At 43.6% G+C, this 24,664-nt stretch overlaps 1 protein-coding gene across 5 annotated transcripts in view; it reads right to left on the bottom strand.

Annotated features, from left to right (window-relative positions):
• The window catches only part of Cacna2d3 (calcium channel, voltage-dependent, alpha2/delta subunit 3), an 817,833-nt gene that overhangs the window by 620,610 nt on the left and 172,559 nt on the right, over positions 1-24,664 (bottom strand). For all 5 annotated transcript variants that reach the window (XR_001781093.2, NM_009785.1, XM_011244938.3 and 2 more), the window contains exon 3: positions 8,929-9,045. Coding sequence is in view for 4 of the 5 variants with exons in the window: in NM_009785.1 (NP_033915.1) it covers positions 8,929-9,045 (117 nt within the window). In the remaining variant the exon portion in view is untranslated. The remainder of the gene's footprint in view (positions 1-8,928; positions 9,046-24,664) is intronic.

Consider the following 24,664-nt stretch of genomic DNA (forward strand, 5'->3'; position numbering starts at 1 on the left):
TAACCCAATGGGCAGCCCTCTGGGCCGTGTTCTCTTGGTCCTCTTGGCCCTTAACCCATGGCGGCTCTCCTCCTGCATGTTCTTCTATTTCACAAAGGCTTCCTTCTGCTCCCTCCTTGTGGTCCTCTCTCCCTGAGCCTGAGAAACCCCCACCCCATCTATGTCTCTTCTTCCCAGCTCTTGGCTCTCTTGGCATCTTTATTCACCAGTCTGAATTAACTTGGAGAAAGGGTCCAGGGGCTACATTTGGACTCCAAGTCTTAGGGGCCAGCACTTAGCATTACAATAGACAGCAAAAGACAAAAGATCAACAGGTGTGTGTGTGTGTGTGTGTGTGTGTGTATGTGCATGTTCAAGCCAGAGGACAATCTCAGGCATAGTCCTAATGAACATGAATACCATACACCTTGAGACAGGGTCTCTCATTGGCCTGGACCTCAGCAATTAGGCTAGGCTAGACTAGCCGGCTAGTAAGCACCAGGAATCCTCTTTTCTCTGCCTCCCAAATTTGAAGGAAGGTCTTCCATCCTTAGTCACCTCCATCCTCTAATCCAGCTTCTTCCTCCGGCTCTACCACCCTTATCTTCTACTCTCTTTTCCAACAAGCCCAATGGACGCAAACTGCTTCCAAAGAAAAGGCTGTTATTGCCTCTTTTAAGATAACAATAGAGGGAGAGGCAATCCTGGTACTATCTGAACACATGGGGCAAATCCGGATAGAAAGCTGTTCTCTGAGGTTCCCTCACAGGGATTTGCCAAAGAAGGTCAAAGTGCTCCACTGGCAAGATTTCCCTAGAAAATTCCATTCCTAAGGATATCTCCCTCCTACTGACCAGCTCTTAAAACTAGGAGGAAAAATTATTCTAATCTGTATAAGTGGCTTTATCTTTTCATCTTTTTGTCTTTCCCTGGGTCACTCTTTACATCTCAGAGACATCGAGATGTAAATTGCCTACCTTGTTTTTTGCTGAAGACAATCTGATTTATTATAATTCTATTATGCATTCTTTAATCTGTGTCCATGGTAATTATTGATTCCATGTCCTTATTTCTATGTGCTGTTTTGTCTGCTGGCCCCTTAGTCTGTGTCTGATCTAATATTCTCATTTTGAGACTACAATACAGAGGTTTCTGGCTTTCATCTAACTATCTGCATATGGATATGGGAATTTCCATTTTCCTCTGCTTCATGGAAGAAAATCATTACCATTGCTATCTCAAGCCCATTTTATCGAAAAGACAAACTTACAATTTAATCATCGATCCGGGTTGTGGGGAAAAAGAGAAGTTTGTTTGTTTATTATTTTGACTGGGAGTCTCATATTGTATCCCTGTCCAGCCTGAAACTTACTATGTACATTAGGCTGGTCTAGAACTCATAGAAACCTGGCATCTAGGAATGGCTTGGTCCTGGAGACCAGACTGGGTGTGACAGGAGGATGAAGAAATCACAGACACGTGTACACAAGAGCTGGGATCAGGTAGGCTGTTCACACTGACAGCGCAGCATCTTCTCACAGAGCAGACAAAGCTGCCGCTGCCCTGCTTTCTGTACACTCTGGCAACATTTGCGCATGGACCAGAGGAACGCTCTGCCAATTCCCGCGGCTCTGAGGCACTGGTCTTTATCAATAATCGGTATTCACTCAGACTTCATCCTACTTATTCATTTACTCAGAACTTTCTCTACTCTCCACAGACATCTACCTGCTTCTGCCTCCCAAGTGCTGGGATTAAAGGCATGTGCCCAGCCACAAGAGAACCTTTTTTTTTTCAGTATTTTTTTCAATACATTCAGACTTCAGACTCCTCTCTCTCCACTCCTCCCATTCTCCACCTCTCCTCTCCCCTAAATCCACTGGTCCTTCCTTTCCCCTTCAGAAATAGAAGGCCTCCCAGAGATATCAACTGAACACGGCATAACACGTTACAATAAGTCTCAGCACAGACCAGTCACATCAAGGCTGAGGGAGGCAACCCAGTAGGAGGAAAAGGGCCCCAGGATCCGGCAAAAGAGTCAGAGACAGCCTCACTCCTGATGTTAGGGGTCTCATAAAATACCCAAGCTATACAACCACAACAAATACGCAGAGAACCTAGTGTGGACCTTTGTAGGCTTCGCGGTTGCTTTCTTCAGTCTCTGTGAGACCCTATTAAATCTAAGCAAAAATTAAGATAGCAACAGATGTGTTAAGAGTTTTAGTAAGCAGACAGGTGGTATTAATTTATTTCATTCTGTTAATAACTTAGATCCATACTCATTTTCAGTTGGTAAATTAGTTTTGCTGTTTCATGTGACTAAGTTTTAATGTGAAAGTCATAACAAATAGGCTTATTGGTGTATATGTTTCTGTACATTACATACATATACATATATATGCATATATGTATATATACATATGTACACAGATAGATAGATAGATAGATAGATAGATAGATAGATAGATAGATAATGTATCTGATGACTTCAGATCCTGAGAACTTGCAATTGCTCATTATGGACTTAATTTCTACAGAAGAAAAGCAGGAATTGTATGAACATTTCCTGTCTCATATGTTTCAATTTGCTATTTTTTAATTTAAAATTTAAATTTAAATAAAAACTTTTATTTAAATTTTAAAATAAAAAATTTAAATTTTTAATTTTATTAGTTCTTTGAGAAGTTTTTACAAATTGTTTTGATTATAGTCACTTCCTCTCTCAACTGATCCCAGATCCAACTCCTCCCCTTCACGTCCAACCTTATCTTTCCTTCCTTTCTTTCTTTCTTTTGTTCATTCTACCTTTAACCAATTGTGTCAAGTTTGCACTGCTCATATATTCTAGGATGTGTGGCCTTTTACTGAAACAGTTTAGAAATTATCAACAAAATTGTTGATTTCATTCCCAACTTAATGCACAGCCTTTGGAAACTGTCTTATCAACAGTTCTCAACAGTGTTTTGAAGCCAGAAGTATTTCCCCCCATAGCTATTAGCCACTCCTAGCTCCTGCTGCTGCTAGAGTCTGCCTTTGCTGTCTCCAGCATCCCATGTGTGCAGTGTATATATTTACATTGTGGTGTAGATGCCTTTTATAATCATACATATGTAGACATACATCAGCCAAGAAACAGCTAAAGAAAGTTGCTTTAATAGTACCTCTGGCTTCTAGGAAGACTGGCGTAAATCTCTTCTCGAAGGGAAAGAAATCCATTTTTCTGAGAAAGTAAATGTTTATTAAATGCAAATACTGTATCTGTTACCCAGGAAAAACGACCCACGGCATGTGGAATTTCTAGATAAAAAGCTTTCAAGTCCGAGGTTTCTCCAGATAAGCTCCTATCGGGGAAGTGATGCGTGAATGCGCTGAAATTGAATTACTGTACAACGGCAATTACTTTCCACAGCACAGCTATAATAGGAATCAGTTCCACAATGAACAGCAGGTAGCCAGACGATGGAGACCTGAACACAAACTCTAAGTCTCCTTTAGTTCTTCCAAGAGGCAGGAGTGTGTGGTTTTAAGCAAAACACTTTTCAAGTGCCCAATTTCTCATTTTACCAATGGAAATCACAGAGCAAGTGCAAGAGATTAGGTTTATTTTCAGCTATGAGCTGTGAGTGCTTGGAGGAAAGTATTAAACATCTCATCCCAAAGGTTTGAAAACAACAAGCTCTTCCTGTCCTGAGTACAGTTACAACCTGCTTCCTGGGTCTCTTCCCTGTCTGCCCTGGGGTTCATTCTGCCAGATGCGTCCGATCATTTCACTAGTAAGTTAAATCCTTAGTGTTCTGTTCTATAGTCTGCCAAAGCAGGCTCTATCTTTTCATGACCCCTCCTTGCTCCTAGATATGTGTTTAAGTTTGGGGGGGGGGGTCTAAGATCTGTAGGACTCAGCATAAAGCCAACCCTGCCCTTTGCAGAAACCAGGTCGCCTGAGAATATGGGGGGAGGGGCTGCAAGCCTGCTCAAATCTAGGTGGAAGGCAGGGTGTCTCCGCGAGACCCAAGGCAAATGCCACTCTACTGATGCCTTGTTTCAGAAATGAGGGTGTACCCTCACAAATTCTCCACAGTGGATCTGTCTGTTCAGAGTTCCCTGAAGCCAGAGTAGATGCTTTTAGATGATTGACAGCTTTGGCTGCTCCCAGTGAAGGGCCAGATCCGAAAGACAAAGGCTGAGGGCTGCCTGCCCACATCACCAAGACCAGGAAATAGTCTGCCCATTGCCTTCTGCCTTCCCTCAAATCAGGGCACTTTTCTTAATGCCAGCGGCTCAGCAAATAGAGGAGTCATGCCAAGTCTGCCTTCTTTCAGTATCTCAAATAAGTTCTGACTTATGTCATAGGCAAGCAGCCCAGGTGTCACTTAGAATGGCCCAATGGGAGTGTGCCACTGGCAGAAGGCAGGTGCATATCATTTCTCCTAAATTCAGCATTTGGAGCGGCTCCTTGAGATGCTGATGAACTAGAAGCAAATTGACTCCACTCCTTGGCCATTCAGAGGAAGCAGAGGCTTGATATCAACAGCTCAGCAACATCCATTGAGAGCTGGGTAGCATGTACATATTTGAATAGAGAAATTGGGAGATAATGCCTTGTGCATAGCTGTTGTGCACAAAAGCAAGCGGCAGCCTTGTTCCTTCAAACAATCTGGAGCTAGCCTATGAGTGGATTTACAAAAATTATTCAAAACTACCCCTGGCATTAAAATTGTCCAGAAAATAGAGTTAAGAAGAGCTGTCATAATGGCGGCACCATTATGTTAATAGCAATTACAGAGGCTAAGGTTATTTATAATTTGCTAGTCCGAAGGGGGAAAAAAGTTGCATGTAGTCCATTACCAGCTGTATGACAGAGGTTATATAATGGGCAGGCCACTTTAGGTTTCACATTTACCTCAGACATCTGACGGGCAGAAAAATAGGACTTTCTATGATAGGATAATTGCATAGCAGAGAAGAATTCAAATAGGGCCTGAGCATGATAAAATCGCTCTGATTCAACTAATCACCAGGCAAAGTGATGGAGGGGAATGATGAAATCAAGCCAGAGAGACAGAGAAAAAGAACAACATTGTTCAACAGCCTGGAGATGACAGGCTGTGTGTGTGTTAAAGGTCTGGGTTACTGGAGTCAGGTTTCCCCAGTGCTAATGGAATCTACCTGTGTAAGCCAAAGACAGTCTACAGCTCTAGACAGTTTCAAGGTAGTCCACACAGCAGCGGTACTTTTAATAGTCACTGTGGCTTGCAAAACAGGTTCTCCTTGTATGTGTTCTTAAATCACAATGATGAGTGACATCAGACCAATAAGCTTGGGGACACTTTCAAGGATAAAGAGAGGAACGTGATCTGATGCAAATTACTAGGGGTGGGGCAGAGAAGTTGGGGAAATGACAATTTTAAAAATCTGTTCTGTTCCTGGCCCATTGTCTACTTGGTAAGATTCCAGGCAAAAGAGCCTACTCCTTTTGGATTGGGCCATCCTAGTGCAATACTGCAAAGGGTAGCTACAGGGCAAACTTGAGGTCTTTGGCTGCTTCAAGTGCTCACAGACCCCCCAAAATGAAGCTTTCTGCTCAGGAAGCAAGATGTCCTTACAACATAAAGAGTCACAGTCATCCCTTCTTTGGCTTCAAGATAAGCCAGCAGTTCATCCAGATGGCCCATGCCTTTTCGCTGTTGCCAGCTATGCCCCAGTATAGGGGAACGCCAGGGGTAAGAAGTGGGAGTGGGTGGGGAGGGGAGGAGGGTGGGGGGAGGGTATAGGGAACTTTCCGGATAGCATTTGTGATGTAAATAAAGAAAATATCTAATTAAAAAAAAAAAAAAGACTTCCAAAAACCAGTGGGAGCTATGGCACAGCGGACTAACACTGCCTAGGAGGGATCAAGCCTGGGTTAGTCTCACAACAACACTAAAGGTCTGTGGGTGAAGAGAACCACAAAAAGATGAATGCAACTCCCATAATGTGGCAGCATCCAGTTTGCTTACAAAGGGTCTGTGTACCTATTTTAAAATACAGAAAATATGCATTTCAGAGTGTGCAGGCTGGCCTTATCCTGGGAACATTTCCATTCACCTTCGTTTTCCTTCTCAAAGAAGTTGCACCAGCCATATCAAATAGGGTTTGTTTGGGGTTTTTTTGTTTGGTTGCTTTTTTTTTTTTTTTTTTTTTTTTTTGAATGTCACTAATTTAAAAGCAAAATGGTTTCAAAATTAGGCAATACTGAATGGCTAAAGTCAGGTCCTATTCCCTCCTGTCCCCATCCAGGTGCTTCCTGCAGCCCCAGGACTCCATCTCTATCACATGTTCACAAGATGGGAAAAGCTTTATCCAGACGTGCACGGAATGCTTTCTGTTTGGCAGGCATTAGACTTTTCAGGATACATAGCAGCACAGCTGTACTCTTGCCTCGAGAATGTAGAAACTAAACCCCACTGAGCTCTGGAGTGTGACCTGGGCAAATGACTTCACACAGCTCAGCTTGTATGCTCATTTCTAGGACAATGATAACTCCCAGGGTTGACACAAAATCTAAATGGCACAGCATAACCTTCTAGCTCCTGGCCAGGTGCATCATGCGCACAGTAAACCTATAAGCATATACTCTACATGGCTCCAGGGAGATATGAGCAGAAACGAGATCCACAGGGGCCTGCTCAATGGCCCTCACCAGCCTCCAACCTTGGATCAAGACAGAAATCCGGATGAGTACATCCCAGCCCATGGGTAGTCCACACTGCAAAGGGGTCAAGGTCCAGGATCTGGTGCTTCTGCCAAGAACATGGTACCCTCTGTCAAGTACCCCACTTTCCTGACACCAGGGCTTTCTTATCTATCAACTGTCCCTAAAACTCTGTGATTTACAAAGACATATAAATGAAAACAGTAGATTTCTTCACCGAAACTGATAATGTTGTTACTAGTGCTTAAAACAAAATGAAAACGAGCCAGATATAGTGCCACTCCTGCTATCCTAGCACCCAGGAGTCTGGAGCAGAGGACCTGGAGTTCCAGGCCTGCCATAGAAAATTCTGAGCCAGCCTTGACTGCACAGTGGGAACTTGTCTCAAAATAATAATAATAACAACAACAACAACCAAACAACAATAAAAAAGATAGCTCAGCAGATAAAGGCACTTGCTGCCAGGCCCTGCCCATCTGAATCTGATCCCTAAGACCCATGAGGCAGAAAGAGAAAACTGACTACTATAACATGACCTTGAACCTCCAAATATACACTGTGGCATACATGTACCCCTCTAAAAACATATATACACACACAAGTTTGTAGAATATGTAACTGCAATTTAAAAAAGATTATAACCCCCAAATCACAAAATAAAATGATAACTAAAACAATTATATATATATATATATATATACATATATATATATATATATATATAATGAATATATGTGTGTGTGTATGGTGTGTATGTGTGTGTATGTATATATATATATATATATATATATATATTTTTTTTTTCCAGGAAAAAAACATTCAGATGTCACATAGAGGGGCTGTAAACATTACTGAAACAGAAATGTTTTCTTAAGCACAAATAACTTAAGGTATGTTCAGAGCATTTTAGATGCCTTCAGGAACTTCCCATTAAGGAAGGCAGAGTACAGTCTAGGATACTAAGCACATAGAGGTGGTAAGAAATGCGGACTTGGGTGACCTGGAGCCCCATATCAATGTGATTGCAGAGCTTCGTCCTCTCCATCTCCCTTTTGTAAACTGCAGATGGCAACAGAACCTCCACCATGGGGGCTGACAAAGACAATATAGGTGAATATTGGCAAAAATCATTAAAGGGATGCCCATCAAAGACTGCTTGATTTATTGTTGATATTCCTGAACCTTCACTGCAGTTATATTGATTTCAAAACCTGTAAACAACTTAGATGGACAAACAGGTAGCTGCAGAAGCAGTGGAATCAATTAACAAACATGTAGTCAGCTGTCCAGGGGAATCACAAAGCACAGTGACATGAGAAATTACCAAAGAGCAGATGAAAGAAAGGAAAAAAAAAAAAGCTGGATCAAAAGACAAGCAGGTGCCATAATTTTCAAAATTGAAGAGAAGAAAAATAAAAGCACAGACATAGAAATCCAGAGAAAATAGACTTGAGAGAAAGCACACAGAAGGCAAAAATCACAGTTTTCTATCACGTGGCCACAATTCTAGGTGAAACGTCATGTGTGATAGTCAACCTTGATTCTCAACTCCGTAGGATCTAGAATCATCTGGGTGAGACAAGTCTGGGCTTGTCTGTGAGGGGATTTCCAGATGGATTTAACCGACATGGGGCGGTCTACTCTATATCTAGGGGGCACCATGCGTTAGACAGAATAAAATGAGCAGTGAGCTGAGCACCAAGAGTTAAACATAAAGCAGGAAGCCAACTCAGCAATCAAAATAAAAACAAAGCAAAAGACCCATATACCTGCAGTTCCCTTCATCCAGCTGCTGTGAAACCACAGTGAGCTGCTTGGATCAATACAAACATTGTAATCTCAGTAGCACTCCAATAAAACAAGGGAACATCCAACTTCTTCCAGACTCATCGGCCCCTATGGAGGGGTTCAGTTCCACACTGTGGCAATCATTTTTAAAAAGATGTTTTACAGCTATCCAGTGAGCCACAAGGTCCCTGAGTGACCAGAGAAGTTAGGAGGCCATAACAGAATTGGGGGAACCCATCCTTTGCAACCTTTTAATGGAGGCAAAAGATCCAAAGAGAAAAACTGGCTTTGGCACCCTGTGCATGAAGAATGCAAAGAAGAAGTGCTTTTCTTGGCCCCCAAAGTGAAGAAATGGGAAGGAGCATTTGTGTGGTGGGCAAACTTCACAACCTGGTTCATCAGTGCCAGTCCCCAAACACCAGCTGCCTGTGTTTCTCTGCACAATGTGGTACAAATTTTGAAAGACTCACCCTCACTGCCTCGGACTTCTTGTGGAACATCTCCTCCATGATTTTAGCCAACTTCTTCACCAGTTGGAGACCGTCGATTTCTTCAATGGCAACGTCCTTCTCATACTCTTTGTATTTCTGTGAGGAGAAAGGGTGCTGTTAGAGGCATGTGCTTCTAAGGTAACACATGTGGATGGTTTCCTCCAATGGATATAAAAATAAAACTTCATCAACACCATGTCTGTTGGAGTCGGAGACAGTAGGTTGCATCTCACAATAACTAAAACAACCAGAGAAAAACCTGAAAACTGAGCCTGACTCTAACCAGAAGCTGACATGGCACCCAGGAAAAAAACAGTTGTCAGCTGATCAAACGCTGGCTCATCCGAGGGATGTCCTAAGGGCTGGTTGGACGCTTGTTCCCTCGTCTTCTCAACTTAAGATAAAGTTTTCTTTAAAAACCCATCTTGTACACTGGAGATCAGATCCTCCCACACATTAAGCAACATAAGCCATATTCAGGAAGACTAACACTAGTCCTGGGGCCATTCACTCATCACTCATACATGTTTCCTCTCACATGTGGAGTCTGTATTTCGGGGTCAGGGGTGGCGGTGAAAGAGTAAGACATAAAAGCTGAAACAGGTATTTGGGAAGATTAGCAGGAGGGAGAGGGGAAGAGAAAAGAGTGATGGGATGAATATGAACAGCTACACACACACACTCTCACACACACACACACTAAATACCACAATGGGGCTGGGAGTCAGCTATCAGAAAAGTACTTGCTGTGCAAGTACTAGGATTTCAGTTCAATTCCCAGAACATAAGTGGGTGATAATGATGGTGGTGGTGGTGATGATGATGAAGAGGAGGATGACGACCAATAGCAACAGAAGCAGCAGCTACCCCACTGCCACCACCACCACCAGGCAGGGTAGCACACACCTGTAATCCCACTACTGGGGAGATAAAGACAGATGAATCCCTGAGGCTGGCTATTCAGCTGGCCTACACTACTCTGCAAGCTCAGACCTTGCCTTAAAGAAGAAAGAAAAAAGGAAGTAAAACAAGACAAAAACAAAAATCAAACAAGGTAGATGGCACCTACAATTGTTCTCTGGCTGTGCACATAGGTACACGCTGGCTTGCTGACCTAGTGAACTTCCTGTTGCTGTGACAAATCACTCAGACCAAAGGAGTGAAGAAATGATTCATTTCCACTGGCATTTCCACATAACAACCCGCCACTGAGGAAATCGGGGCAGGAAGTCAGGCAGGAACCTGGAAGCAAGCGCAGACGCACAGAGCATGGAGGAGTGCTGCTTACTAGCTTGCTCCCTGCTTCTGCTCAGCCTGCTTCCATACACAGCCCAGGACCACCTACCCACACACTACAAACAGCTGGCCGGGACCTACTCCAGCAACTAGCAATGCAGAAAATGCTCACAGCCATGTCCAAGGAGGTGACGGGGGCAATTCCACTATCAGAGCTCCTCTTCTCAGCTGTGCCAAATTTCCAGTCAGGAGAAGCCATTACACCTGTGCGAGCATGCACGCACACACACACACACACACACACACACACACACACACACAAGAAAGTGTCACAATGAAACCTCTAATTGTATGTGCTGGCCACTCACTAACTTAGAAGATAATTACCATACTCTGATAACTAATTTGTTTGAAACAGCAATTCTAAAAGTGGTCCAGAAACTGCTGAGGGCTCCTCAGACCCTCTCAGGGATCCATCCAGCGCCTTTTCCCAATAGCATACCTAACTGACGTTGGCTTGCTTCGTGGGCAGCAACAGATAACAACAATGGACTGATGCAGACAGACACGTGAGAATCCATATGTCTCTGCTAAGTCAAACATTAAAGAAATTTGCCAAATAAAGGGAAAAATTCATACCATTTATTGTTCACAAAATGCATGCTTAACTAATACATTTTTCACCTTTTAAATTAGTTTTTCTTTAGATTTCTTAATTTTAAGAGCTAATGTGGTAAATATTAATAGATATAGCTCATGTGAGCAAAAGCTCTGGTGGACCCTGAGTAGTTTATAAGAACACAAAGGGATCCGAAGACAGAAGTTGGTTTGAAAAAATTCTCAACTTTGTTCACATTAAGTGGAAATGCTGCTTCTTGCTGGGAATCCCAAAAGGAGTTCACAAAGCTCTTAGGTCAGTGTGAAAACAGCATCGTGATGATGCTCACATCCTTATGAAAAGGCTGAGGCCCTGAACCTGGGGGCACTGAACGTGGGGCTCTATGTATTGCTTTACTTCAGACTGAGTTGCTAACACCTCACCTCAAGCTTCAACTTAGGAAAATTGGGGGTTCGTGCTGTGGCTTGATTCTGTGGTCTCTAGAGAGTTGTTCTTAAGAGATAAGTCAAAGGATATTTAGTGGCAGGATAATTTCCAGGGCTTAAATATCTATTCTCTCTTCATTTCCCCACTTCCACCTTTAAACACGGGAACTAGAAGAAGACACCATTTTTCCCGGCCAGCAGAGGCCAGCCTTCTACCCAAGGCTCAGCTAAAAAAATAGTATATGCTGTGTCACTCAAAACACTTATCTTCCCAGTTCTGATTTCCAAATTTTTTGAGGCAATAAAACTGGGTTCTCAAAGAAGAATTTGGGAGGGTGGGTGTGCTGCTTCCATGGCTGAGCGTGTGTAGGTTGGCATGATACTAAAAAGCTAAGCACTTTTGTCTCACAGCAAAGAGCAAAGTAGAGAAGGGTTTTGCCAGTTTCCTAAGACTTACAGGAGACCCCTAGCAGCCAGCAGTGAGCCAGAGCATCTGACCTTGGGTTCTAGAAGCAGCGAACCCCACTCTCAGTCCAATAGCAACACCCACTACCAGACACCAGCAAAGAAGGAAGTTATATAAGAACAGACAGTTGCTGAAAAGTGAGACCTCTGTCCTGAGCACCAATGAGTTCTCAGAATGAAGTAGATCCTGAGATATAAATGCTATTTCTGGGTCACCTGAGAGCAGAGCAAGGTGAAGATCTGCTGCACTATTGGATAGACATTCTGAGCAGCTATGTGTGCAAAGGCCTGTGATGGCCCAGGAGTTATAGGAACATCCTTCACCCCGAACCCCGAGATCATACATAAAGATTAGATGAGTTACTCTTGGGGCCTGCTCTCGTGAATCTCTAGGAAACTGTTACTGCTCCATTTCCTACTCTCTTCTTCATAGCAAAGCTGTTTTGGCCCCCACTTGAAACCTAGCCAGAAGAAGCTGGACTTGTCTTTTTAGTATTGTGGCCCTTATGGTTACTAAACCACCCACAGCTCATAGTCATAGGGATTTTTCTTAATAAGGCTTGATGCAGAACAGATATGAGAAGATAATGGTGGTGGTGGTGGTGGTAATGATGATGATGATTTGATGAGGATACACTGTAATCTGATGAACATGAGATACAGGCAAAGAGGTAGGTGCACTGTCCTTTGGCTCTCTAATGGTGACATCTCTCACATGTGGGAAGTGGCCTGGGATGCTGGACCCTGGAAAGCCCAACCCTAGCTAAGAGTACTCTCTGGTATCTGAATAAAACTTCAGTGACAATCACTGGAAACTTTTCCTAAGTTCAAAAGCCAGCCAGGTTCTATGGATCTGGGGTTTTCCTCTGTCCACCAGATGTGCTCCAAAGTACACAGCAGGGACCATGTTTTATGCCCAAGGCTAATTCAGTACTGGAAAAAAAAAACCTTAATAAAACTAACAGCAGCCTCACATTTACAGAGGCAGTGAAATGAATCTTTGCCTTCAGTGACTCTATGATGTCAAGAGATTTAGAAAAAAATATACTTCACCTGATCCTTTTGGTTTTCTTATGAGACCCAGTATTCTGGTCTTAACATTGTTCGCCAGCATTTCTCCTCTAATCATGAAGGGAGTTGACTTATTTAACCCTTGACTTTCCAGTAAGATCTCCCTACATCTCTCCCCTGAAACTTCTCTGTGAGGAGACTGACCAGCCGCCTAGGACAGCTTGCGCTTGTGTTACAGTCACCAATCTCAACATAATAGGTGTCAATCCAAGATCCTAGATCTGGGAATAATTCAGCAGTTCTCTGTTTTCCTCCTTCCCACAGCTCAGATGCCAACAGACACTTGTTGATAATGGACCAAGTGTGTTCTACTCTCTTGCCACCCTGAGGAAGTCACCCTGCCTTCTCAGAATGCTAGTGCCTGCTGGAATCAGAACAGGTAAATGCTTTGGTCTTATCAGGAAATGTTTGATGTCATTAGAATCAAAAGATTTTGAAGAAAACGGAGAGAAACCCATGAGTGTCAAGAGTCAGGGGCAAGCTCTTAGTGGCTTACAGCAGTAAAATGCACCAAAAGCCTTAGGACAGATCCTACAAGAAGAGACCAGTCTGATGGGCAGCAACTATGAGTCCCACATGTCCACACAAAACTGCACCAAAGAATGAAAAGAAAGGGCATACAGTGTGTTGTAAAATAATACAAGCAATCCTTTGCCTATTTCTCTTTTAAATCAACAACCTACATACATACAGCTAAAAGGATATCTTCTGTTTAGCAGCAGGTTATGCAACCACACACTATTTTTCTCTTTTTTTACATCTATATTTTAACTTTTATGGTGAGAATATCATTTTAGGAATTATGAATATGAAATTAGTAGTTCTATTTAGAACAAAATAGGGGACCCTTCTGTTTATTTGCTTATTTTCAATGGTTTTAACTGAAACAGAATACATCCCTACTTCTCTTCCCCCTACTACACATCCTCCCTAGAATCCTTCTCATGTCCCCCACTCTCAAGTTGATATCATAGTCAAAACACTAAATATACAGATAAGAAAAGGTATTGCTAGCTGCAAGAATTACATATAAATGAAAATCCATCAGAGTTACACCTGATTTCTCAGTGGAAACTCTGAGAGCTAGAAGAGCCTACGGCAATACACTCCAAGTACTAAAACACAACTGTCAACCTGGACTATGATACCCAGTAAAACTATCTGCCATAGTTGAAGGAAAGGAAAAAACAAACAAACAAGGAAACAAAAAAACCTTTTCATGATCGAAACAGCCTAAAAAATTCCAATCAAAACCCCTGCAGATAAGGCAGATGTTCAGCCCTGCCCTGAACACATTTCCTGCACCTATCTGTGCTATTATTAACAGTCTGCTGAGAGTTGGTATTACCTGTGTGCTGCAGTAGAGAGCTGAGGCAATGGAGGGTTTACTTAGCTGGTGGTTTGAAGAGAGATTTTAAACCTAAAAAGGCCTGACATCTAATTGCTCAGACTTTTGAACTTTTTCTTGGTAGGGAGACAACAGATTGACAGCCCAAATATTTACAGACTGGCTTTGAAAGGCCCATTTCATTCCCATAATCACCTGTCTCATTGATTTTGTTGTCAGCAGCAGCTGAGACTCTGAAAAAGAATCAAATATCAAGAATTGGGGACAGTCACTTGACAAGAGCCGCCCAAAAGCAGCTCAGAGAAAGCAAACACCATGTGAGAAGCACAAAGAATATGCTGGCAGTGGCCTCCACTCTCCTCAAGCCCTACAAAGGGAACCATAGTGCCAGGGTGAAGGAGTATACCCAGATCTTGTCAGTCTAAACACCTACGGGAAAGGAGGAACCCACTTGGAAAGTACCCTACGCCTCCATGAGAGATTTTTCCATTGTCACCTGTGTTTGCAGCCTCCTCTTGTTCTGCAAGGCACCAAAGAAGGCTTTTAGTAAAGCTATATCTCCTCCCCAGAAACATCCCACACAGCTGTGCAGGCATGGCACCAAGGAATGACTGCATTATTAGGGACTTCTGTCCATCAGTTATCTTTCTCTGCAGAAAGGAATTAGGGAAGTACAGAGAGGACCCCAGGATCACACAGCAGGAAGACATGAAAGAATGACACAAAGGAAAGATATGGTTGTTTTCCCATAATTAAAACTGGAGCCACCACACTGTGCCCTTGTTTCTAATACTCCATTTGTTCCACAGACTACACTTTGTGTCTCTGGTAAGCCAGGCAGGATCCTGGACACCAAGCCCGTGACAGTGAATGAGGCAAACCCTGAGAAAGCCTGTGGTTCTGGGTAAGCAGGTGCTGTGTGTCAATGGACAAAGATGCACCGTGAGTGGGTGGCCAAGGTAGTGACTGCCATCTTGAATGGTTATCAGGCTGAAAAATACAGAGAGAGTGAGGGATGAGTCCATGAAAGCAGAGCCTAGGAAGGTCCAGAGTAAGAGACTGCCCATGACTTAGCTAAGTTTTCTTTCTTCATGTCACTGAACCACAAGCAGCTAAGGAGGGAGGCATCATGAAAGGCAAAGCCAGGGAGTGCAATGTTGAGAGCAGGGAGCTTGTAGATAGGACATCTGGAGTCACCAAAGGACTTGGGGAGAGGACACACTAGTGATCAGAAGTCGGGGGAAACATAACCTCAGTGCAAAAAACAGAGGGGAGAGTGCAATCCTAGAGAGAACGTCCTAGAAAGAGCACAGAGACAAGAGGTGTTTCCCCCAGACATCGAGGAGGCTAATGGTCAGCAGAAGCCTTCTGTGCCTCAGTGTCTTTATTCAGAACACAGGAAAAATGATGCTCCCCACCCCAGCTGCCCGATCACTGCTCTCTAGATTCACCAGGAAAGCATCTGTAAAGGGCCCAGCATGATGACAACCTACAAAGGACCACCATAAGTCCCAAGGATTCCTTGTTTTTCCCTCTTGGTCCCTCTATTCCAGAGGACTCTAGTGCTGTCCTACCAGTGCCTCTCTGAAAGGAAGTCCCTGTTGGAACAGCCAATTCCACCCAGGGTCTGTGATGAGGCTCACACTTCCAGCTCTGCTTTCTCTGCCTCTCTGCAGGAGCTGAGATCCTCCACCACAGCAACCCAAGTGTGCCTTTAGCCAAGCATCTAGGCAGAACACAGACCTTCAAAGATCACCTCTTAGCATTTGTATCACAGAAGGAAGGCGAGCACAATAAACTTTGCCTTCCTCTGTCACAAGGGAACATATGAGTCTTCCTACTCCTGTTAGCAGAATCAGTGTTTGGCAAGAAATCCCTTGGTGAGCTGAGAACATTTATCACTGTAGAAGGGAGACATAGAAATGCATTATTTCTGTAGCATCTATTTTGCCAGATCATTTCACACAAACACCAGCAACAGAAAAGCACTATTTCACTGTCAAGACACTTAATGCTGCTCATACATTTGGGTCATTTTTTTCCCCTATATGATAACTGCATATCTAGAAGTGAGTCACCTGGAACTGCCCCCCTGCCCATGCACCACCCCAGAGGAAGTGCGACATGAGTGTGGAGACCTCTGAGCAATCACAAATGATTGGGATAAAAGCCAATCATAAAGAGGGGCTCTAAATATGTCCAAAATCAGGAACCAGTGCAGAGGTGAGATGCAAAAGTGGCAATGGCCAAAGCTCAGCTGCACTAGAACGCAGACCTATGGCTAAGTTTCCCACCCTAAGCTAAAACTGTATATCTGAAGTGGGCTTCATAAAACCACAACACAAGAACTGACAGGTCCTGGGTGGGGGGAGGCAGAACCACAAGAATATGTGCACCTCAAAGTGAGATATAGGAAGCTTGTCTCCAAACATGGGACTGGGGAACAATTCTCCCATTTTTCTAGAAAACTTACCTCCAGATGCTCTGGTAATTCTTGTCTCTGGGAAAGCAACTGCTATGAATTAAATGTGAAAGAGGCTCCCATGTCCAAGCCTGGCCACACGCTCATGCGTTTGAACCTTTGGTCTCCAGATGATGCCACTGTTTTTAGAAACTGTGGAATTAGCTGGAGGATGAAGGCCACTGAAGTAGGCCCTAGAGGGTACCTGGCACCTTCCCCCCTGTTCTCTCTGATTCCTTATTCTTCAGACATAGGTGTGGGAAGCCGCCCTCACATTTGCCATTATAAGATGGCGCTGACAGCTGTGTTCTAAGTGGTAAACATAATCTGCACACGTGCAGGGGCAGTTTTCCCGCCATGTGTTCTGCCTTTCTCGTGATGACAACTGAGCCGATGGACTGCAGCCAATCAGGGAGTAATACGTCCTAGGCGGAGGATAATTCTCCTTAAAAGGGACGGGGTTTTGCCATTCTCTCTCTCTCTCTTGTTCTTGCTTTTTCTCTCTCTTGCTTTCTCTCTCTTGCTTTCTCTCTCTTGCTTTCTTGTTCTTGTTCTTTTTCTTGCTTTCTTTCTCTCTCTTGCTCTCTTGCTCTCTGGCTCCTGAAGATGTAAGCAATAAAGCTTTTGCCGCAGAAGATTCCGGTTTGTTGCGTCTTGTAAGAGTTGGTGCTGAGACCCGGGACGGGACGAGAAAATCCGGGAAGAAAAAACCCGGGACAAGAAAACTCGGGACGGGAGTTAACCATCACCGGTGCAAGGAAGATTCTTCATTCCGGAACCAGAACTGCGGGTCACGGTCATGAAGTGTTCCCGTAAAACAGACTGTTGAGAAGGATTCAACTGCGTGAATTCAGAACTCTTCAGCTGGGGAACGGTGGTAATAAAGTGTTCCTGCAACACAGACTGTTGAGAAGGATTCAACTGCGTGAATTCAGAACTCTTCAGCTGGGGAACAGGGTACCCGTAAGTATAGCTTTACAAGGTAAGTCTGGTCTTGAACTTTCTAACGAAATTCAAGACAGTCTATCAGAAGTAAAGTGGGAAATAGCTTTACAAGGTATGTTTGACCTTGAACTTTCTCTAGTGTTAGGAGCCTTTTTGTTCCTTTTCACATATTATCAAGTGGTTAAGGCAGGGCTGAAAATTCTGCATGAAATTCAGGGCAATCTATCAGAAGTAAAGTGGGGAGAGAGAGTAGGAGCAAAGAGGAAATATGGTACACAAAATAAGTATACAGTCCTTTCCACGGGTCTTGAACCCGAGGAAAAGTTTAGGTCAGGTAAGAATACCTGGGGAGAGATTGGAAGGAAGGAGAAGGAAAAAGAAAAGAAAAAAGATCAATCAGCGGAGGCTTCTAGGAGAAGGAGCCTATACTCATCACTAGATGAGCTCAAGGAGCCAGTTTTTAGTAGCTCTGAATCAGATGAAAAGGCTATTAGGGCCTGGAAGGCGCTCTCCCGAGCAGGTGAAGCCACTGGACAACTAACAAAGATCGTCCAGAGACCTCAGGAGTCATTCTCAGATTTTGTGGCCAGAATGACAGAGGCAGTAGAGCGTATTTTTGCAGATTCAGAGCAAGCCGCACCTCTGGTAGAATAGCTCATTTATGAGCAAGCCATGCAGGAATGCAGAGTGGCCATAGCCCCAAGAAAGAACAAAGGCTTACAAAACTGGCTTAGGGTTTGTCGGGAGCTTGGGGGACCTCTCATTATGCGTTACTTCCATTCAGTATGAGAAATTTACTAGGGCAGCTAATTTGTTAAAAAGTCTTTCTCAGTATATGTTACAGAATTGGACGGCTGAATTTGAACAGACCCTTCGGGAATTGAGACTTGCCATCATTCAGGTCAACTCCACGCGCTTGGACCTGTCCCTGATCAAAGGATTACCCAATTGGATCTCCTCAGCATTTTCCTTCTTTAAAGAATGGGTGGGATTGATATTATTTGGAGATACACTTTGCTGTGGATTAGTGTTGCTTCTCTGGTTGGTCTGTAAGCTTAAGGCCCAAACTAGGAGAGACAAGGTGGTTATTGCCCAGGCACTTGCAGCTCTAGAACATGGTGCTTCCCCTGATATATCTATGCTTAAGCAATAGGTCGCTGGCCATTCAGCTCTTGCACCCCACGAGGCTAGTCTCATTGCACGGGATAGAGTGAGTGTGCTTCAGCAGCCCGAGAGAGTTGCACGGCTAAGCACTGCAGTAGAAGGGCTCTGCGGCATATATGAGCCTATTCTAGGGAGACATGTCATTTTTCAAGAAGGTTCAGTGTCCTAGTTCCCTTCCCCCAGGAAAAACGACACGGGAGCAGGTCAGGGTTGCTCTGGGTAAAAGCCTGTGAGCCTAAGAGCTAATCCTGTACATGGCTCCTTTACCTGCACACTGGGGATTTGACCTCTATCTCCACTCTCATTAATATGGGTGGCCTATTGCTCTTATTAAAAGAAAAGGGGGATCTGTGGGAAGCCGCCCTCACATTTGCCATTATAAGATGGCGCTGACAGCTGTGTTCTAAGTGGTAAACATAATCTGCACACGTGCAGGGGCAGTTTTCCCGCCATGTGTTCTGCCTTTCTCGTGATGACAACTGAGCCGATGGGCTGCAGCCAATCAGGGAGTAATACGTCCTAGGCGGAGGATAATTCTCCTTAAAAGGGACAGGGTTTTGCCATTCTCTCTCTCTCTCTTGTTCTTGCTTTTTCTCTCTCTTGCTTTCTCTCTCTTGCTTTCTTGTTCTTGTTCTTTTTCTTGCTTTCTTTCTCTCTCTTGCTCTCTTGCTCTCTGGCTCCTGAAGATGTAAGCAATAAAGCTTTTGCCGCAGAAGATTCCGGTTTGTTGCGTCTTTCCTGGCCGGTCGCGAGAACGCGTGTAAGACATAGGCAGGTATAAACAACTGTAAACTCTGTCATGCCTTCCCCACCAGAATGGCAAGTGGATATACATTAAAACCAAGTGAGCCAAAAGAAATTCTCACTTCCTTTGGGTGGCTGTTTGGTCATTTTGTCACAATGGCTATAAAAATATGTAACAACAATAAAGAGAAAACCTAAGCCCTGAACCTTGAGTTGGAAAATGGCAGGTGAGACAGAATTCCTAGAAAAGGGCTAATGGCCTTATATATAATTCCCTGTCTCTAGGGAAAGGCAGTTTATGAAGGACCTGTTAATGTAATATAAACATCATGAGCCACCCTAAGATGACTGATAAACAGAAGCAGACATCGTTGACAAAGGTTTTATGGGCAAGAGAAGAAGAGGAGGGGAAGGAAGAGGCGTCACCTTTGGTGGCACACAAACAGCAAGCTTTATGTCCCTCCATTAGGACAAAGTAATGCAGCTACTGCTCTGTCCACTGTGACATCTAGTGAAGACAGCTGACCACAACAGGTCAGACAGGCAAGCAGGCAGGCCTGCTAACTCACAGGGTGCGAGCCAGCTGCCACAGCTTAGGGACCAAATGAGAGCAGAGCCAACAGTGTGCACCAACTGGGTAGTTTGTTAGGGGCTAAGACCAGAAACCCTAGACAGGTGTATGAAGTCCAAATCGGTGTGACACAGTCTGTTCTCTATGTGACAAGCCTCCTGCACTCTGCCAACCTCTATTCTTCAACAGAAAAATGGGTAATACCAGGCTCCACGGTGCTCTTGCAACAATGGCTGTGGAAAAAAAAAAGTGAAGGGCCTAGGAAATGGAACAAAGGTCAAAATACAGTGGTGATGATGTCAGAGAGACCAATAAATCCAGATTTTGTCCTAACTTCTAAAACACAGTCATTCTTTCATCTTAACAAGAAGTAACCATTCAACTGGTTTCTACAACCTATCAGATGCACTAAATCTGGATGTGACTCCAGTGGGATTTCTCAAGTGTATTCATAAAGCTTTGAGTGCCCCTGGCCAGTCTCTGTAGATTCTGAGGTTCTCGTGGAAATAGGTTATGAGCCATCTATATGTTTGTGGGGTGGGATGACAGCTTTTGGATCTGTCACTAAAGATGTTGCAATAAAAACTAATCATCTCTAATTTTTGGGTCTCTGCTTATAGGAAGTTTTATTTTCTTATTATGACATAAATGCACTTAGCATTCCACTCAGCTCAATTATTGCATACAGAGTGTCACTCCAACACACGGCACTCTAGAGCGATTATGTGCCCACGTAAATACACTTGCAAATCTTTTAAGCTGATGTTGGGAGCGCTTCTTAACTGTGAGCACAACAGAGCTAACAGGCTACGTGGAGTTCTCGGGGTTTTTTTTTTTCCTTCTGAATGTGGAGAGTGTCAGGTTGCATAAACCACCCTGCTTTATACAAGTATGGCCAAAAAAAGTCACCAAGGTCAAAAAAAAAGGCCATTATTCATGTTGTCTTTTTTCCAGATCTGTGACATTCCAGGCAAATCCTTAAAGGGTGCAATTTTCTCTGTGAAAAAGCAACTATATCCAAAGTCACTATGTCTTGGAGCAGGAAGGGACAGTCTGAAGAATCCTCTAGGCCTAGCCCCAGAGTCCCTAGAGTACACAGCTAGCTACTTGGAGGGGCTACTAAATCAAGGCATCTCAGGGCAGCAGGCTCCACACTGGGTGGTAGATACCTTATGCTTCCAGACTGGCAGCTACTGAATCAAAAGATGGCTATCTCTTCTCAGCCTATCTACTCTCCCTATACATTTTCATCCTGAAAGTCACATAAGTTTTTACTCTTCAACATAGTCAACTGGACAATTGCCATTGATAGATTTGTGCTCTGTGGTGATAAAATTGGGTGAGGGGTGGCATTGCTTTACACAAGGACACTAAATCAGAAACAAGTGACTAGAGTGACCCATCATTGCCCTAGTGAGCTAGTGTGGCATAGTGTTCAAAACAGCGGGAAGGCGCCTGCCTACTAGGCAAACCAAATGGCCTTAGTGCATTTTAAAGACTTTACTCTTGCCCTGATGGTGGTGGCGGCACGTGCCTTTGCCCAGGTGGTGGTGGCATATGTCTTTAATCCCAGCACTTGAGGGGGAGGGGGCAAAGGCAGGCAGATCTCTGTGAGTTCAAGGCCAGCCTGGTCTACAGAGAAAGTTTCAGGACAGCCAGTGAAACCCTGTCTTAAAAAAGGAAATAAAAATATTTAATTTTGTATGTATGTATGTAAGTATGTATGTATGTATGTATGTGTGTATGTATATATGAGCATGCACACATATATGTTGGTGCTTATGGGAATCCATATCTCCTGGAGCTGGAGTTACAAGTAGTTATGAACTGCCTGACCTAGAACAGAGGACCTGACCTTGAGTCCTTTACAAGAGCAGCAAGCACTCTTAAGCACTATATCATCTCTCCAAAACACTTACTGCTTTATTTTTAATCTGCCATTTCTGAGGATCTTCTAAACTACTTCATGGGTACTCAAGGCTCTGAAATGAGACTATCTTTGAGATGCAGGCACCTCACAACCCTACAAACCAAACAAGGACTATAGGCCCACATGTGCCGGAGAACAAATGTCTCTGTGTCTATCAACAAATTTAACTGCAGCCAAGGCTCAGATGATCAAATGCCACTTGGCTAGACATTCACCCCTTGCTATGACTTGCTTTCTGTAGGCTACTTCTTTATGTTACAGTTTTCTGATGCTCTAAAAGAAAGCGATGTAACCTTCTCACTCCCAAAAGTCAGAGGGAACAATAGAGACAATTCATTATTCATAAGAACAGCCTGAGTTTGCTGAGTACTTGCATTAGGTCAGGCCAAGGTAATTTTTCTTATTTAGGAAACAGGTTAGGGAACTGAGTCACAAAATATTCAAAGACACTTGCCCAAGGACTCACACTTCTCAAATGCTTGAATATTTAAGGGGATATAAGCTATGTCAATGTGCTCTAATCTCAGAGACCTAACATGATGGAGGTCTGTTTCTTACTAATACAATCATTTCTTGATAGGAAGAGTGCTTTGTATGTGGTGACTCAGGGACCCATGATCCTCCCACTGTGTGGCTATAATCATCTCTCTGGTTTTACATTCCTGTGCATTCAGCCAGTACATTTGAGGAAGGGACCCAAAGAAGATATACCTACTTCTTGAACTCCTGAGCCTTGGAGTAAGACTTGTTAATTCCACTTACATTCTATAGACAATAGAAAAGCACATGACTCAACTGTACACATCGAAGTCTTACTCATGGAACTCCCAGCTTGGAGATGCTTATAGGATCTGAGTGATAGAAATGGGCACTGAAACCACAGGCAACCCAGACTTTGAACCCAGGCAGCCAGGCCCCAGAGCCCTTAACATCACACTTCAGCTCTAAAGCTTGATAACTGACAGCAACATTAAATCTCATGCTAAAACTTGGCTAGGAACAATTTGCCCAAAGGATACTTGAGAAGGGATGCAATCAAGGCTCAATCTCCAGAAAGGAGAGTGTGACCCAATCACTTGTACGTGTAATTAAGGTCACACTCAGATGGTAAAGGCCAAACGACTACAACCCAGAAGCAACACATTATAAAATATTCTTGGACCTTTTGCCTAGTTTCCTTAATCCCAGCACAAATAAAACTGCTATTTGAATAACATCAATGACCTTCCCTAGCACACCATATTAGTTGCCCAGGCGCCACAAAAGTTAATTGGCTTAGCTAAAGTCTTTTTAATTCTATATCCAAGATGTCCTGGAAATCGAAGGCAATCAATGAATGAGCCTGCAAGATCTGTAACGAGCTTAGAGCTAATGCTATTTGCAGCTGCTCAAGTGGTTTCTGTAGTTACAGAGCCAAAAACCAGAATGGATGTTAAGACCTTGCATCTGAAAGAACCTTTAACTCTGTCGCTTCCAAACTCAATATTAGAGACAGCCAGTGCACAGCACAGCGGAACCTCAGATTTTACTGGGACTATGGACAAGTGCCATAATTAACAAACTGACTAACTCACCTCCCTCCTGCTGAAGGGAAAAGTTGATGCCCAAGCTTCGCTTCTCATGGGGGAAGCAACCTCTGTATAATGGTTGGTTGGGGACATTCTGAGAAGCAATTCCCTGTAGCTGATATCAGAAGGCAGGAAAAAAAGATTCATAATAACACAGCCTCCTTCATTAAAATACACTGCATCACCCCTCAGCCCTTTGGCTCCTGTTAAGTATGAAACATCTCTTCCCAGGCTAGAGAGATGGCTCAGCAGTTTAAAAAAGCTTGCCGCTCTTGCAGAGGCTCTGAGTTTGGATCCCAGCACCCATATTAGGCAGCTTACAACCACCCATAACTCTAACTCCAAGGGAATATACCTCCTCTTCTAGCCTTCATAAACACCACACACAGTCGTGTGGGCACACACACACACACATACACACACAAATGAAATTAAACAATAGGCAAACATCTCCTCACCTCCCAGTGCCCATATGACCCTACAGATCTTCTGGAAATCTGCAGCAGGGTACCCTCTGATCTTACCCAGAGCCTCCAAATCAGGTCACTACATCAGAGCATCCCCTGTGCTGGGATGAGAAATCATCTGAGCCTTCTAAAAATATCATCAACTCAGAACCAAATGATTTTCTGGTAGATTTAGTTAAGCCCAGCACACAGAAGTTTTTCCTGATAGCTTTAGAATCTTATGGTTAATCCATTTCAAAGGGACCAGGCATAATCATAACGTAACTCAGGAATCTGGGGTTGGTAACAAGCAAAAGATTCCACCCAACCTTGACACTGGAAAGTTCCTGCCCACCCCCCTCAGATTTTTGTGTTTCATGGTAAAAGAGACATGCCACAGTTGCCCGATCATCTCTTGGTTAAGAAAAACTTGTGTATTTATGTAAAAACACATGATTTCTTTAAATCCTTCAGGACTCTGTAATGTAGCTGTGTCCTCCAGGTTAGAGTGTGGTTATCTTGAAGCCCTGAGCTTTGATGGCCTGCATGAGACTTTCATGACATCTAGCCCAATAAAATTCCTCCATGGAGGGAGGAATGGGGATTGTGAGACTCATGAAATCTTCACAAGTCTTCAAAAGGTTTCTTTCCTTCCCCAATCACCTGGGGAGAATTCTGCAATGGTACAGTTGACCAGATGTCAGCCAGGGAACTTCCTGGTG

The sequence above is a fragment of the Mus musculus genome, chromosome 14, assembly GCF_000001635.26.
Source record: "Mus musculus strain C57BL/6J chromosome 14, GRCm38.p6 C57BL/6J".
Taxonomy (NCBI): Eukaryota; Metazoa; Chordata; class Mammalia; order Rodentia; family Muridae; genus Mus; species Mus musculus.